At 42.0% G+C, this 12934-nt stretch overlaps 1 protein-coding gene across 2 annotated transcripts in view; it reads right to left on the bottom strand.

Moving 5' to 3' along the window:
* Positions 1 to 2828: 2828 nt before the first annotated feature.
* Positions 2829 to 12934, bottom strand: part of cntn5 (contactin 5) — a 101598-nt gene continuing 91492 nt past the window's right edge. For both annotated transcript variants that reach the window (XM_079353292.1, XM_079353293.1), the window contains exons 19-24: positions 6364 to 6598; positions 6157 to 6266; positions 5840 to 6026; positions 5535 to 5647; positions 4231 to 4399; positions 2829 to 3735 (exon numbers count right to left, since the gene is read on the bottom strand). In XM_079353292.1, coding sequence (XP_079209418.1) covers positions 3632 to 3735; positions 4231 to 4399; positions 5535 to 5647; positions 5840 to 6026; positions 6157 to 6266; positions 6364 to 6598 — 918 coding nt within the window. In that variant the 3' untranslated portion in view covers positions 2829 to 3631. The remainder of the gene's footprint in view (positions 3736 to 4230; positions 4400 to 5534; positions 5648 to 5839; positions 6027 to 6156; positions 6267 to 6363; positions 6599 to 12934) is intronic.

Genomic DNA, 12934 nt, shown 5'->3' with positions numbered 1-12934 from the left:
CACACCACTGATTCTTTATATTTTTAAACGTTTACTGATAAAGAATGCAACATCAATGCAACACAATTTGCATCCCTATAGCCCGCCGATAGCGACGGGTGTGACTACAGCAAAGATAGGAAATAACTGAGATGATATCTTACTCCACATAAATAGAAACCTCATCTGAAGAATTTTTCATTACCACAGAGGGCTTCATATCACACACAGGATTTTAATTCTCCTATAACCGTATTAACCAGACATACAATGGTAGCAAATTATGATTTGAGGACACTTAATTAGAGCGTATTCAGAAAGATTGCAGGAAAAATTGAATTAGGTGGGACTGCAATCATGCTTTTTAATTCAGCAGAATTTGTAAGTGGTCCTGAAAAAGAAAATTCTCCAGAACATCAGAACATGAACACACACACATACACACACACGCACACACACACACACACACACACACACACACACACTGAGCCACGTTCAGCATCACCACACATATATCTATCTTAATTTTTAAGAAGCCTCTATTCTGTTTTGTATATGGGATCGGCTCCTGCACTGACGCATCGTCTTCGATTGCTTTCACATTTTATCTCACCATGTGTGAGGTCAAGAAATTCAACAGCTGACTCTGAAAATGACACAAAGGAGTGTAATGTACCAGCTTTGTGAATGCAACTCAACTCAAGATCAAAAGCAAGACAGACAAATAACACAAAGCACAGAGAGTCTCTCTCTGTCTGATATTACAGTTTACCTCTTACTGTAGCTGCAGTGCCTGGTGGAGGGCTCTACGCCTTCAGCTATTATAGGATGAGTGTTAAACTGTGACCTGCCTGAAAAGCAAAGTCACAGCTCAGCTCTCAATCACTGAAAAATATCTGACAACGACCCCACTGAGAGAATTTAATACTTGACTTTGTAAGTTTGAAAAGGCTAAAGGACATATAGTCACTGATGAAGACAGAAGTAGTATAAACCGATGCTTGCTGGATTTTTTTGGATGCATATAAGTTAAGAGGCTTGTGATTAAATGCTTCAGGATTCAGATTGTATATCATGTGCATATGGTGTTTCCTGCAGAAAGCATCACTGTTGAAAAATGAACTCTTTAATGCAGTATCATTAGAAGTTATATAAAGTAGTGCACAAGTCCTTCAACTTGATGTTTCTCGGATCCTAAGCAGCCCTCCTGATGAAGTGTCCTTGCAGCAGAGCAGTTGAATCCTTCCACTTTAAGGCCTGCTGAAAGATTATGTGAATTTATGTGCATTGTTAAAAACTGTCAGGGGGAAAAAAATATTTCCCTTTTCAATTTCCGGATAGTTTACACATATTAACCATAAAGGTATACTGATCAGACTCATCTTTAAAAAAAACAAGAGCGAGCAAAAAGTATTCATTGATCTCAGAATAATGACAAAAACAAAAACATTACACTAAAGTTAAGTCAAAAGAATCTTAAGTTTAAGAAGATTTTGTTTTGGACACAATGTAATTGCTAATAGGGTTGTCTCTGTGTTTTTCTCAAACTATTTTCATTGGCCCTGAAACTATCTACAAACATTGAAGTACAGTATTTCCAATCACACGCTCATGTGCACACACTCACACTCGTACTGACATTAAGCATAGTGGGAGTTCATGCTTTAATTGCTGACACTAGAGCTTCTGGCTCTCTGATCCAAATGGGCCCCCTTGCAGGATAGGATACATAATCCATTATCATAAATCAGAAGAGCCAACACCGACAGGTGCTGCATGAATAATTAAAGGTCGGTACATTAGCACTTGTGCGGAGGTATGTGTTTGAGCCGACGTCATTGAACAGGCTAAAAGCACCACAAAAACCCTCCATCTACATTAAACAGCTTAATGCTTTGCACTACACAGGGAAATGATGAACACGACAGGGAGAGGGAGAGGGAGAGAGAGAGAGAGAGAGAGGGAGAGGGAGAGGGAGAGAGAGAGAGAGAGAGAGAGAGAGAGACCAACCTACCCATCCTCCTCCTGTGCATGTAGCCAAAACACAGAGGTCTGACAGAGGAGGAGTATCCCTGGGATAGACGGCGCTCGGAGCAGCGTTTGTCCTCTGCATAGCTGTGTGGTCCCATCTCTCGTGCTTGAGCTGGTACCCTTGTCTGAACCTCAGCAAGCTAGCCACGTTGCTGTGAATGTGTAATGGAGAGTCCAGGGAGCTGCAGGCAGGGCAGGGAAAAAGGTCTGCTCTGGCAAGCAGGTCTTAGGTCTACAGATCTTCATTCTAACATTAATTACACTTGAGGCAAATTCATTTGGATTCTTGCCCAGTGAGAGATAAGCTCCTACTGCAGATGAGGCAGCAGAGGAGCCAGAGAGGAAGGAGAGATACTCCTGATGCTGCCCTGTTCTGCTCTGCAGTGGCTCTTTTATCACACTAAGTTTTGTGGCCTCTAATGCCACGTGTGAAGAATTCAATCATCCAGACATAAAAATACAGAAAGGTCTGATAGCCCTGCAGCATTCTTACAATGACAAGTGGAATCTGTGATTGAACTTTAAGTCTAAGTTTATAAAGTAGGGGATACATAATAAATTGATATCACATGTAATTAATGTTTTGCATTCATCATTTGTTTATTCCTGGAATAAGATACTTACTGAATTCTTTTATTTTGAAATGTAAAGATTGTAAAATGATTTCCTTTGGATCCTGGACTATTCATCTGACAAACAAAGCCTTGTGAGGCCCTTGGTGTTTGGGAATCATTGACTAGATGAAATGATTAATTTGTTCATTCAAAACACAACAGACAGATCTGTATTGCGAGTTTTAGAAATTACAAAACAACAAGTTTTTAAAAAATATACATCACATTTATTTGTACCGATACCAAGAGTCCGTACAGAGTTGTCTTTGTCTATTGATGTGTTTGGGCTCTACAGGTGACGACCTGTTTCCTACTTCCATACATCCAACAGTCAACAAACTGGATCACCAAGCGTTGCTTAACCACTACCAAAAAACAGAGAGTTTGACATAGCACACAACTGTGTTTGTTCTCTAAAGGTAACACAATGTACAAAAAGCAAGTCTGGAAATAGTAAGATTCTTGTTCCCATATAAAACTTTTTTTTTCTCCTCAATGTGTGAATAAGAAAACAATGCACTTATCTCTACTGAGCTTCTGCTGCATTGCCTGTTAGGCGGCCAAGGGGTAAATTGATGCAGATAAGTAATGAAAAGAAACAGGCCGGCTGATCCCTGTAATACGACCACAGCAGCTTTCGAGGAATTGTTCACGCTCTGCAGAGCCACAGAGCTGTAGCAGCCGCCTGAAAGTGGTTAGACGCCAGTCAATGAGGGCAACACATGATGTTAGAATGAATGACTAAACAAATCTTTCCACACAATGTTCACTACAGTACACCACTACTGTCATGGTGGAAAGTTCTGTGCAAATCAAATGTCCAGGGCCTCGGAGGAATCGGGGAACTAAAAAAAACGTGACGTCTGAAGAGCTGCATGTTAAACTCCCCTTTGGAAGACCTCGGCCCTCTGGGATGGTTTAAGGCCAAAGCAATCAGGCAGTCGGAGGGAACATGGGAGCAGAAGACTGGTGGCTCCCACCGTGACAGTGAGGACGGCACAGTGGCCTCACCAGGAAGCGGAAGGCACCAGAAGAACCAGCAGCAGTGCTGTCCATGTTAGGCTCTGTGGCGGGCAGTGCACCGAGCACTGGTTGCTTTTTGCTCGAACACCTGAGACATGGAACGGGGAGAGAGAAAGGCACAGTGCTCATGAAAACAAAGTTGCTTAACTAAACCCATTCATAACTTTATTGATCTTTTGAATGACTTATTCCCGTGGTGATTTGTCTCGTGGGAAAGAAATAGAGAAATGTCTTTTTTAAAGAGAAGAAAATGGACTGCGAGTAAAAATGGAAATGAGACGGAAAACAGCAATTCATCGCACTGAAAAGCCGCCTGTCCACGTCACACTCAGGACTGCAGACTTGCTGCTCATCCTGTTGCTCAGAAGTTAATTGGCTGTGCAGGAGTAGGAAGGCTTGTGTGGGCGATGTAATTAAAACAGTATTAGCAAAAGAAAACTTGGCTCGCACAACAGCTGTGGCGACTCAATTAAGGGCAGAACATAAGATTAGTACAAAGAGAAATGAGGCTGTGCATAGAGATGGGATTTCAGAGGTCATGTAATGCAGCGTGAGGGAGGAGACTCGCTGACTTCCTGCTTACCGGAGGAGGTGACCAGTCGGACTTGAGAGCTGACCGCTCCCTCTCCCCCTTCACTGAGAGCTCGCACTTCAATGATGTAGGTGCCTCCCTCTGGCAGTGAGACTATGGTGGACGGGTTAATGGTTCTTGTCACCTGGTTGTGGCCTCTGCCCTCCTGTTTGAGTAACACCTGCAGCACAGCATTACAGCACATTCACAGGTCAAACTTACAGAAATAAAAAAAGACATTAAAAGTTTTTCTTCAGAGACAGTTCATTTCTCTGTCCAACAAATCCAGATAAAAGCAATGGGCCTAGGGTGGTAAGGGGGACTAGTGGATGTATGTTGTTTTTTTATTGATTTGTTTGTTTCCACGTATTGCTCTGTTTCCATCGAGGACCACTTTGCAAATAAGTGTTTTAAGTAAAGTTTTTATGTGCTATCCTCTGGGATCATAGTACTGTGATACACCTTGGAGTTTAGCTAATACTTTTAAATGTCTAATAAAAATCACATCAAATCAAAAAAGCTTTTCAGTAATCTGCGATTTGTTTGTTCTCAGGCTAAGCTGGAAATGGATTGGTCATTTTTAAAGGAGTGCTATACATGATTAGAAACTAGCTTTACAGTAAATACTTGAATATCTACATTGCCACACTTTGTGAACGTCTATAAAAACAGGATTTTCAGTGTATAATTTTATTTATTTCACATACTTTATGAATCCCTAAGGGAAATTCTGGTGTTTATTGAAAGACATGATTCTCACACAGGTGCACTAACAGGACCTGTGGACATGCATCAATGGACATATGTTAGGGTGGATGATAACAGTAGACTTTAGAAAGCCTTATTCCACACTCAGCAGTGAAACAGAGGGACTTTCATATGTGTGGATCATTGTTGGATGCATGTATAAACGTCCTACAGTTATTTTACCTTCTACTGGATAATGTTCTGTGGCCCCTCTCACCAGCTAACATAACTCTAGTTTCTATAGTATGAGGAGCTTGTTGTGAACTCCCTCTCTAGCCTCTCTTTTTTAGTTTTAGTGGTTAGATGTATGGCTTTAAAATCTTAAAATTAAAAATAGTGTTTATATTTGAATGTTTTACTTCATCTCAGTTTTACAGTTATTGTCCCTTTGATGATAACATTTGATGAAATACATTTGATCCATTAAGTGAAGTGTTATCAAGCAGAGTCTTGTGTTTCTGCTCATTGTGGTAAACATTTGCTCCTATACATATGAGGTCTTTCCATGAATGTTTATGTCTTCATGTTCTGAAAAGTGAACAAACTCGACTTCAGACTCGCATATTTACCATGTACCCGATGACATCAGATTCGTTGTCTTTGGCCTTCACTGGGTCCCAGCTAAAAGTCACGTTGTTGCCCTCTTGAATCCACATGAGGTTGGATGGTGGCTGAGCAGGAGCTGAGGACAGAACGCAAAAAAAAAAAAAAAAAAAAAAAAAAACTCTGGGTGCAAATTCAAACAGACTTTTAAGCTGAGTTTCAACCAACTGGGTCAATTACTACACTTTCCCCCGGGGATTTGGAGCTAACTTAACAGGTAGCCTCTATGCCATAAATAGCACTACATGATTAGTGTCAGTGCTGCACTCACGGGCTTTCCTGGTCCTGGCTGTGACAGCAGCAGTGGCAGGACCCTGGCCGATGCTGTTGAATCCTTTCACTGTGATGAGATACATACTGTTGCCCTCCAGTCCTGTCAGGACCATGGAGGTTTCATTCTTTAGAGTTCTCCGTTTTCTTCCAGACTCCTCCGTCTCTGCATCTTTCCAGTAGCTGACCTGTTAACAAAAAAGAATACGCCTCGAAATAAGTAAACTCATAACTCATGCAGTCAGGCAATCTTGCTTTGGAAAACTGTCCGACAGTGATGGCAAATAGAAAAGTGGGAAGAAATCAGTTCACAAGCACCTCATATCCTCTTGGTTTTCCTGGGCCAGGATTGGGCGGTTTCCAAGTGACCCTAATTTCTGATGAAGAAATGCTGTGAGCTCTCACATCAGATGGTGCTTCTCTTGGCTCTGTGAATATGAGGTCAGAGCGAAGGCTTTTAGAAATGCTGAAAACTATTCCCTCTGTGCTTTTCAAATCCATGCGACCCCAAACAGTGAAACTCACCCCCCTCGGCAGAGTGGATGACGACAACTCGGCTGAACGGCCCGTCTCCTTTATTGTTGTACACTCCGACCTTCACTTCAAACGGGGTGAGGGGAGGGAAAGTCTCGTCTCTGTATTTGTACGTGGTCGAGTCTGCTGAAGTCACCATCTTCTCCTTCCAGCCTCTGGACCCGTTGGCACGAAATGCAACAATATACCCGAAGCCCTCGCCGTTTTGAAACTCCTCCGATACAGGCTGAAAATACGGGAGAGAGAAACATAAGGATCAAAGAGCGTCTTCCACTGAGATGAAGCGCAAACGTGGTTTAACAGCACTGTGAAGGTGGATTATTTGCATATTTGCAACATCTTCAGCATGCATATTTCCAGGTTTCGCTTCAACCCCTTCACTGTAGCTGCCTGCCAGTTTTAATAAAGATGCGGTCAGTCTCCAGTAATGGAAACAAATTATATCTGGCTCAGTTGTTCCCAGCATTTAGCAGTTTATCTTTCCATGTGTGACAGCAGGATTTTTGGGACACGGGTGTTGTGTGCTGGATTCCATGTGTATCTGCGGCTTTTCTGAAGTGGTGAAACTGGGAGCCGTCTTCCACAGCTGCTCCGTGTTTAATCAAGTCAAATGGCAATTTATTAAGTGAGCCGGAATTTAATTAAAATATGAGCTGCAGGGATTGAATCTTTGGCTATATTTAATAAATGACAAACACCTGTACACCTGTTTCTGGCTCCGAAAACGGCTCCTGCTGTAAAGTGTCGATTTGCATAGGCTTCAAAGTAATATTGTCCCTTGAAGGCATCCTCCAAATTAGCCATCCAGTCTGCAGAAGGTTTGTTGCGAGATAGAGATGTAGTTCACATTTCACCAATCACAATGACTGCATAATTACAGGGATGATCAGCGGAAATAAATGAGCTGCCGTCAAAGTTATCATTGAAGCTGGCGATACTTTTCAAGAGATGCAAAGGAGTGAGAGTCTTTAAAAAACAGCATGAACAAATTATCTGGTTAAGCCCAGACAGACTTGCTGGTTTGGGAACGGAGAATGTGACAGAAAAGTGTGGACACGGTGAGCGGGCGGATCCACCTGAGGAGAGTCTTTTGGATGAAATTGAGGGGCCCCGCTGGGCTCAGTGACGGTGACTGTGGGGGCATCACTAATGGTCCTCGCAGTGGCTCCCCATGAAAAAAAAAAAATGAATGAAGCTGCAGAGAGTGTTTAGTCATTCATCCTGCTTAATAACCCTGCCCACCATGGCCGTCCAGACTCTGACAACTCTCCACAGATGATTGGAGAGGCAGAACTGCCATGCGCTCACATGCCTCGACTGCCAAAGAGGGCCGACATTCCTGCTCCGTCTCCTTTAATATCCATCTCCATTGATCACTGACAAAGTCCTGATTTATTTCCAAAAGCATTTAGCAGGAGCGGGGAGAAATAGGGCAGAGCTTAAAGTGACTTAAAATGCCGAGCAGCAAAAGGAGGGCACTGCACTAAGTGAAGCGTCTCAGCACCGGCCCGTTGTTCTCTACAAAAACTGACAGAATTATCAATGTGTGACCAATTATTGCACCGTACAACGGGGAGAAACACTATTTTGAAGGTAGTACTTTAATTCTGCACTTTGTACACTTTGGATGGGAACTGATCTCATGGCTAAAACCTTCTGAATAAAACTAAGTAACAGTCAGACTCACTTGTATGCTGAAGCTTGAACAAGTTTTTCCAATCTGTAAAAGAGCTGAATATGTATGCACAGTTTCTTGACAATCACACAATGAGAAATGAATCCATACAAGAACTTATTTCACTAAAATCACAGTTTGTAGCCAAGATTGAGCAGAGTGTGAGGGCTTTCTATATCGTGGTTTTATGTGTAACCAAGCACCAGGCGGCGATGTGTGTAACATGTAAGTATCCCATAATCATCCTGCCAACACCGGGTCCCGTAGTTATTTATAAGGGGGTCGTCATTGTGTTATACTAGCTACTCTAATGACACTCTTGAGTTATAAATAGGAAATGGTGTAGAAGCAAACACCACCCCATCTGGAATGGACATTATCCCCTATAATGTGCCACCCAGGGGCACTTCTGCTCATGTGAAGGTTATCCTCCCAGTGGCAGTTGGGCTCCCATACTTAATAACTACAAGAATAACTGTCAGTCGCTTCCACATCTGTTCACTGTTCCCCTGTTAATTTATCCTTCAACTGATCTCAATTGCAAATTTTCAGCTTTCCTCATAGTGATTCTGTACATGCGGCTCCTTGAACCTGGCCGGGAGCCAAGCTGTCCACTTGGAAACCGTTCATACTAATTTCCTCTTTACTCGGTGTGTGAGATTTATTACCTTTTGTACAATCATTGTCAAGATTGAGATTGCAAACAGATAGTCGTAAACACCACTGGATTTATTGGGAACGACTCAGAGATTCAAGGTTAATCATCATCGCGCCTCTCTGGTGGGACCAAATTAAAAATTCACAACATCTTAATCACTGGGCCGGCTGATGCTGCTCTGTGTAAAACAGGGACCACACGGCCCAGCTGGCCTCTTTTCAGCTCGGTCAGCACATTCTGCAATTGTGACAAAGTTGTGCCCTCAAACTCCGAGACCCTGGATGGTTAAACAAATTTCCGGCAGATTTAAAGTGGGACCCTTTTTGAAAAGCAATGTGCTCCGTGTCAGTGATGAAGCGGGAGCTTTTGCCCTGCTTGTAATGAAAATCTGCACATGAAAAACACACTTTGACTCAACCTCTTTAAAACTTACAACCACGCAAGTGATGAGAAAATGAACGCACCATCCTGGGCTGAAATGATTAGATGCCTGCATTTAAAGATCATCTACTATATAAATCTGCCAATAGCCTTGATTTCAATTCAATTTAAGGATGGGCTTAGTAAAATGATCCATCCTATGTTTAGTCTCTGTTGTATCCTCTGGAATACTAATGCTTGTTTTGTTTTCTCTGCTGCCGCCATGAATTTATTTCCCTTGGGACCAATACAGTTAAATCTTTATCTCACACCCGTGCTTCCTCTTTACAATAACCCCTTCAACCTCTGATCTAGTGGAACAGCGTCCTGCCCCGCTACACTGAAGCAATTTCCCGTTTGGTTTGTTCCTTTGATGGAACGGTTGAAGCTTTTCTTCCAGGCTCAACCTGCTCAAACCCTCCCATGTAGAATTACGATTCAGTGAAATAGAATGTGACTGAAGATGGGTCCACAATGTCGTTCATCTCAAATGTGGAGGAAAAAAACATCACTTTGCCTTAATGATGGGCGCTCACCCAAAACCTCCACACAAGAAAGACCCCTTTCTCTGCTGGTGATGGGAATCTCTCTTTTCTATCAGAGGGGCCAAGGCTCCCCCGAGTTCAGTGCATCCACACATGGGTTATTTCACCTTTGTCTCCACAGCTCTGCTGTTGACCTTTCTGTCTGCAGCACTTGTGGAGTTACACAATTAAACAATCGAGTGTCTGCACCTTTCTTGGTTGGATCGTGTTTCTGAACAATGACACCAACATATCTGAATTTAGCCCAATCTTGAAGGAACAATTTTAAGCTAAGGAATCTGGCATGCTGGTGGCCTAGTGGTTAGTGCGAGCTCCCAATGTAGAGAGGCAATAGTCCTCCAAGCAGACTGCACAGGTTTCAGTCGGACCTGTGGCTCCTTTCTTACAAGTCATTCCCCCACTCTCCCCAAATGTTGGCCTCAAGGCATGAAAGCTAATTAAAGCCAATTCTTCTGAGGCAGCACTTCGAGACAGTAATCCACGCCTTTGTAACCACTCGGCTGGATTACTGTAATGCATTGTATGTGGGGGTTAGTGGGGCCTCCATCGCCCGTCTCCAGATGGTAGAAAATGTGGCTGCACGTCTTTTAACTGGCACTTGTAAATATGACCACATTACCCCCATTTTAGCCTCCCTCCACTGGTTGCCTGTGCATTTTAGGATCCATTTTAAAATCCTTGTATTTGTTTTTAAATCCCTCAATGGTCTTTCCCCGCCCTACCTCTCTGAGCTTCTACACTCTGACACACCGACCCGCACCCTCAGGTCAGCTGCTCCCGAGGGTGCCCAAAACTGAGCAGAAGCTCAGAGGGGACCGTGCGTTTTCTGTTGCAGCTCCTAAAATATGGAACGACCTGCCTCAGCACCTTAAACAGGCTCCTTCTCTGTCTGTTTTTAAATCACTTCTTAAAACCCATCTTTCCCTGGCCTTTGACACAGTAAGATGATGATTTTATTTATTTTATGTAGTTTATGTATTTTACAGCATACCATGAGTCATGTTTTTATATCTTTTAAATTATTGTGTATTGTGTATTACGCCTTTTTTAACTTTTTGTTAATTTATTGTACTGCACTTTGGTCAGCTGTGGTTGTTTTAAAGTGCTTCATTACATAAAGTTGGATTGGATAAAAAGACAAAAAAAATACTTCTGTTCTGCAGCTAAAGTCTATCACTGCATTAAGGCACGACAAACTGATGTGTATTTAAAACACCAAGCTGTGGTAAATTCAATGATTCAGAGCTCTGCTAATTTAACGTCCTTTTAAATGTCAGCTAAGAGAATTCACCTGCTTCTTGTCATCGGTTTTAACTGCAAAGTAATACAAAATTAAGATCAAGTACACCTGTTAATGGACTTCTTAAGATGAATAAATCAACCGCAAAATGTTCTGAATTTAACAGCTGCTCCTTTACCTTAAATAAACTGTGCACCATAAGAATCTCCCTAAATAAGACCTCCACTACACACAGTGTTTCACAAAGATTGGTGCAGAAGTTGTCTTTGCTCAGATGTTGTCAACCTCTGACGCTCAATGTTGTTCTTTAAATACACCTCCTGCAAATCCCCCAATGCATCCGTCTCTTCTAAGAACATCCCTACACTCTCCTCTCTTTATTTTCACTTCAGCTGCTGAAACTTTCCTCAATGTTTTAATTAGATCCCACTTTGATGGTTCAGGGAATACGACAGGAACAAACGCAGGTCCCCGGCACGCAACACGCAAAACTGCAGCTCGTCATCCATTCTCACCTGAAGTGAACACAACTGACTGTAAACTAATGCAACAATCCGTGTATCTTAAAATCATTAGACCGTTTCCTTGAGGCAGAGGAACCTCAAGGACCCCCGTCTTCCATCAACTGTTCTTCATCCCCCTTAATAACGTCTGACAAGTATTCCCAGGTAAGAAAAAGTGAAGGTGTGTAATGAATGGCACATGCAGTAGCTACCTCGACATGATTATTAAGACACACTCACATGCGGGATGTATTACTTAGTGACAGCTGAACTCCCCAGGGAACAATGACAAAGCTGTAGTTTCAGAACAGAAGTTTAAAGTGAACCTTTGTTCAGCCACATTGTTTTCACTCTTAGATTACGACACCGATTCTCAGCCTGCGGGTTTGAAAATGTTTATCGTGGCAGATGGAGGATGATAAAATCTCATACATATATATCTTTCATCACGATTTATTTATTTTTTTACTCTTTTACATGTGGTGAATAATAATATTAAGTGATTTACACAGCAGGATTCTTTCTATATTTAATCATGTAAAGATCCCTGAAATAGTCATCAGTCTGTTTTCGTACGCCTCCACCACAGCGGAAACTTTCTTAGTATGTATGTTCATGACTTTAATGCACATTATTCATATGTAGGCAGGGAGGATATTTATTATTAGTCTGGTTGTGTTTCAGTGGTGATTATTCTAATTAGCTGAACGCGTTTCCTCTCTAATGTTGCGTGCAGGATTCTCTTCATGCTTCTTAGTATAATTGTGATACCACAGATTATTGTAAGCCTTCTTTAAAGGTAGCTGAGTTAATCTGCTTTTTTTCTGGTAACAGGAAATGTGAACTAAACTGGAAAAGGTGATTTAAGGCCAAGGATCGAGCCACATGTGTCATATGTGACTCATTTTCTCTCTCTCTTTTTTTTTTTCAAACTAACATGAAGATGAACAAATTGCTGTTCCTTGTTTGTCTCGTCGCTGGTGGATAAATAACTTGACAGGAAATAAAAACTGAGCATCTCGAGTTAAGCCTCGTCAAACCGGCCGACACTTAAGTGTTCTTACACCCTCAGTTCAGAAAAACTGCTACACTAAGAAAAGAAGCCTTGAACGTGGAGTAAAAGAAGACTTCTATGAAAGACCGATACTATACAGTATCTCAGCACTGGGAGACATTCAAGAGGCCAGGTGTCATCTGGAGTTAATGTTTCAACCAAGAAAGAAACATACTGTGCAAAAATAATGACGACTTAATCTCCAAGACATGAAGAATATCAAATAAATGTGCAAAAGTCTGAAATCTGAACTGCGTACCAATGATTTGAAACGCACAGCATGTACAATCCACCGTAGTTGGTTCTCAATGAAAACAATTTAAAAAAAAAAAAAAAAAGAGGACGTCGAGGCTGGCGGGGAATCATGGGAGTTCTCTCTGCTACTCCCTCCAGCAAAAACAAACTGTACGTTGACCGTAGTCAAGATGAACGGGTGAAACCGAGCTGAGGAAGAGAATATGTAAACC

This window comes from Symphodus melops, assembly GCF_947650265.1.
Source record: "Symphodus melops genome assembly, chromosome: 10".
NCBI lineage: Eukaryota > Metazoa > Chordata > Actinopteri > Labriformes > Labridae > Symphodus > Symphodus melops.
This window is presented reverse-complemented; position numbering and strand designations above follow the sequence as displayed.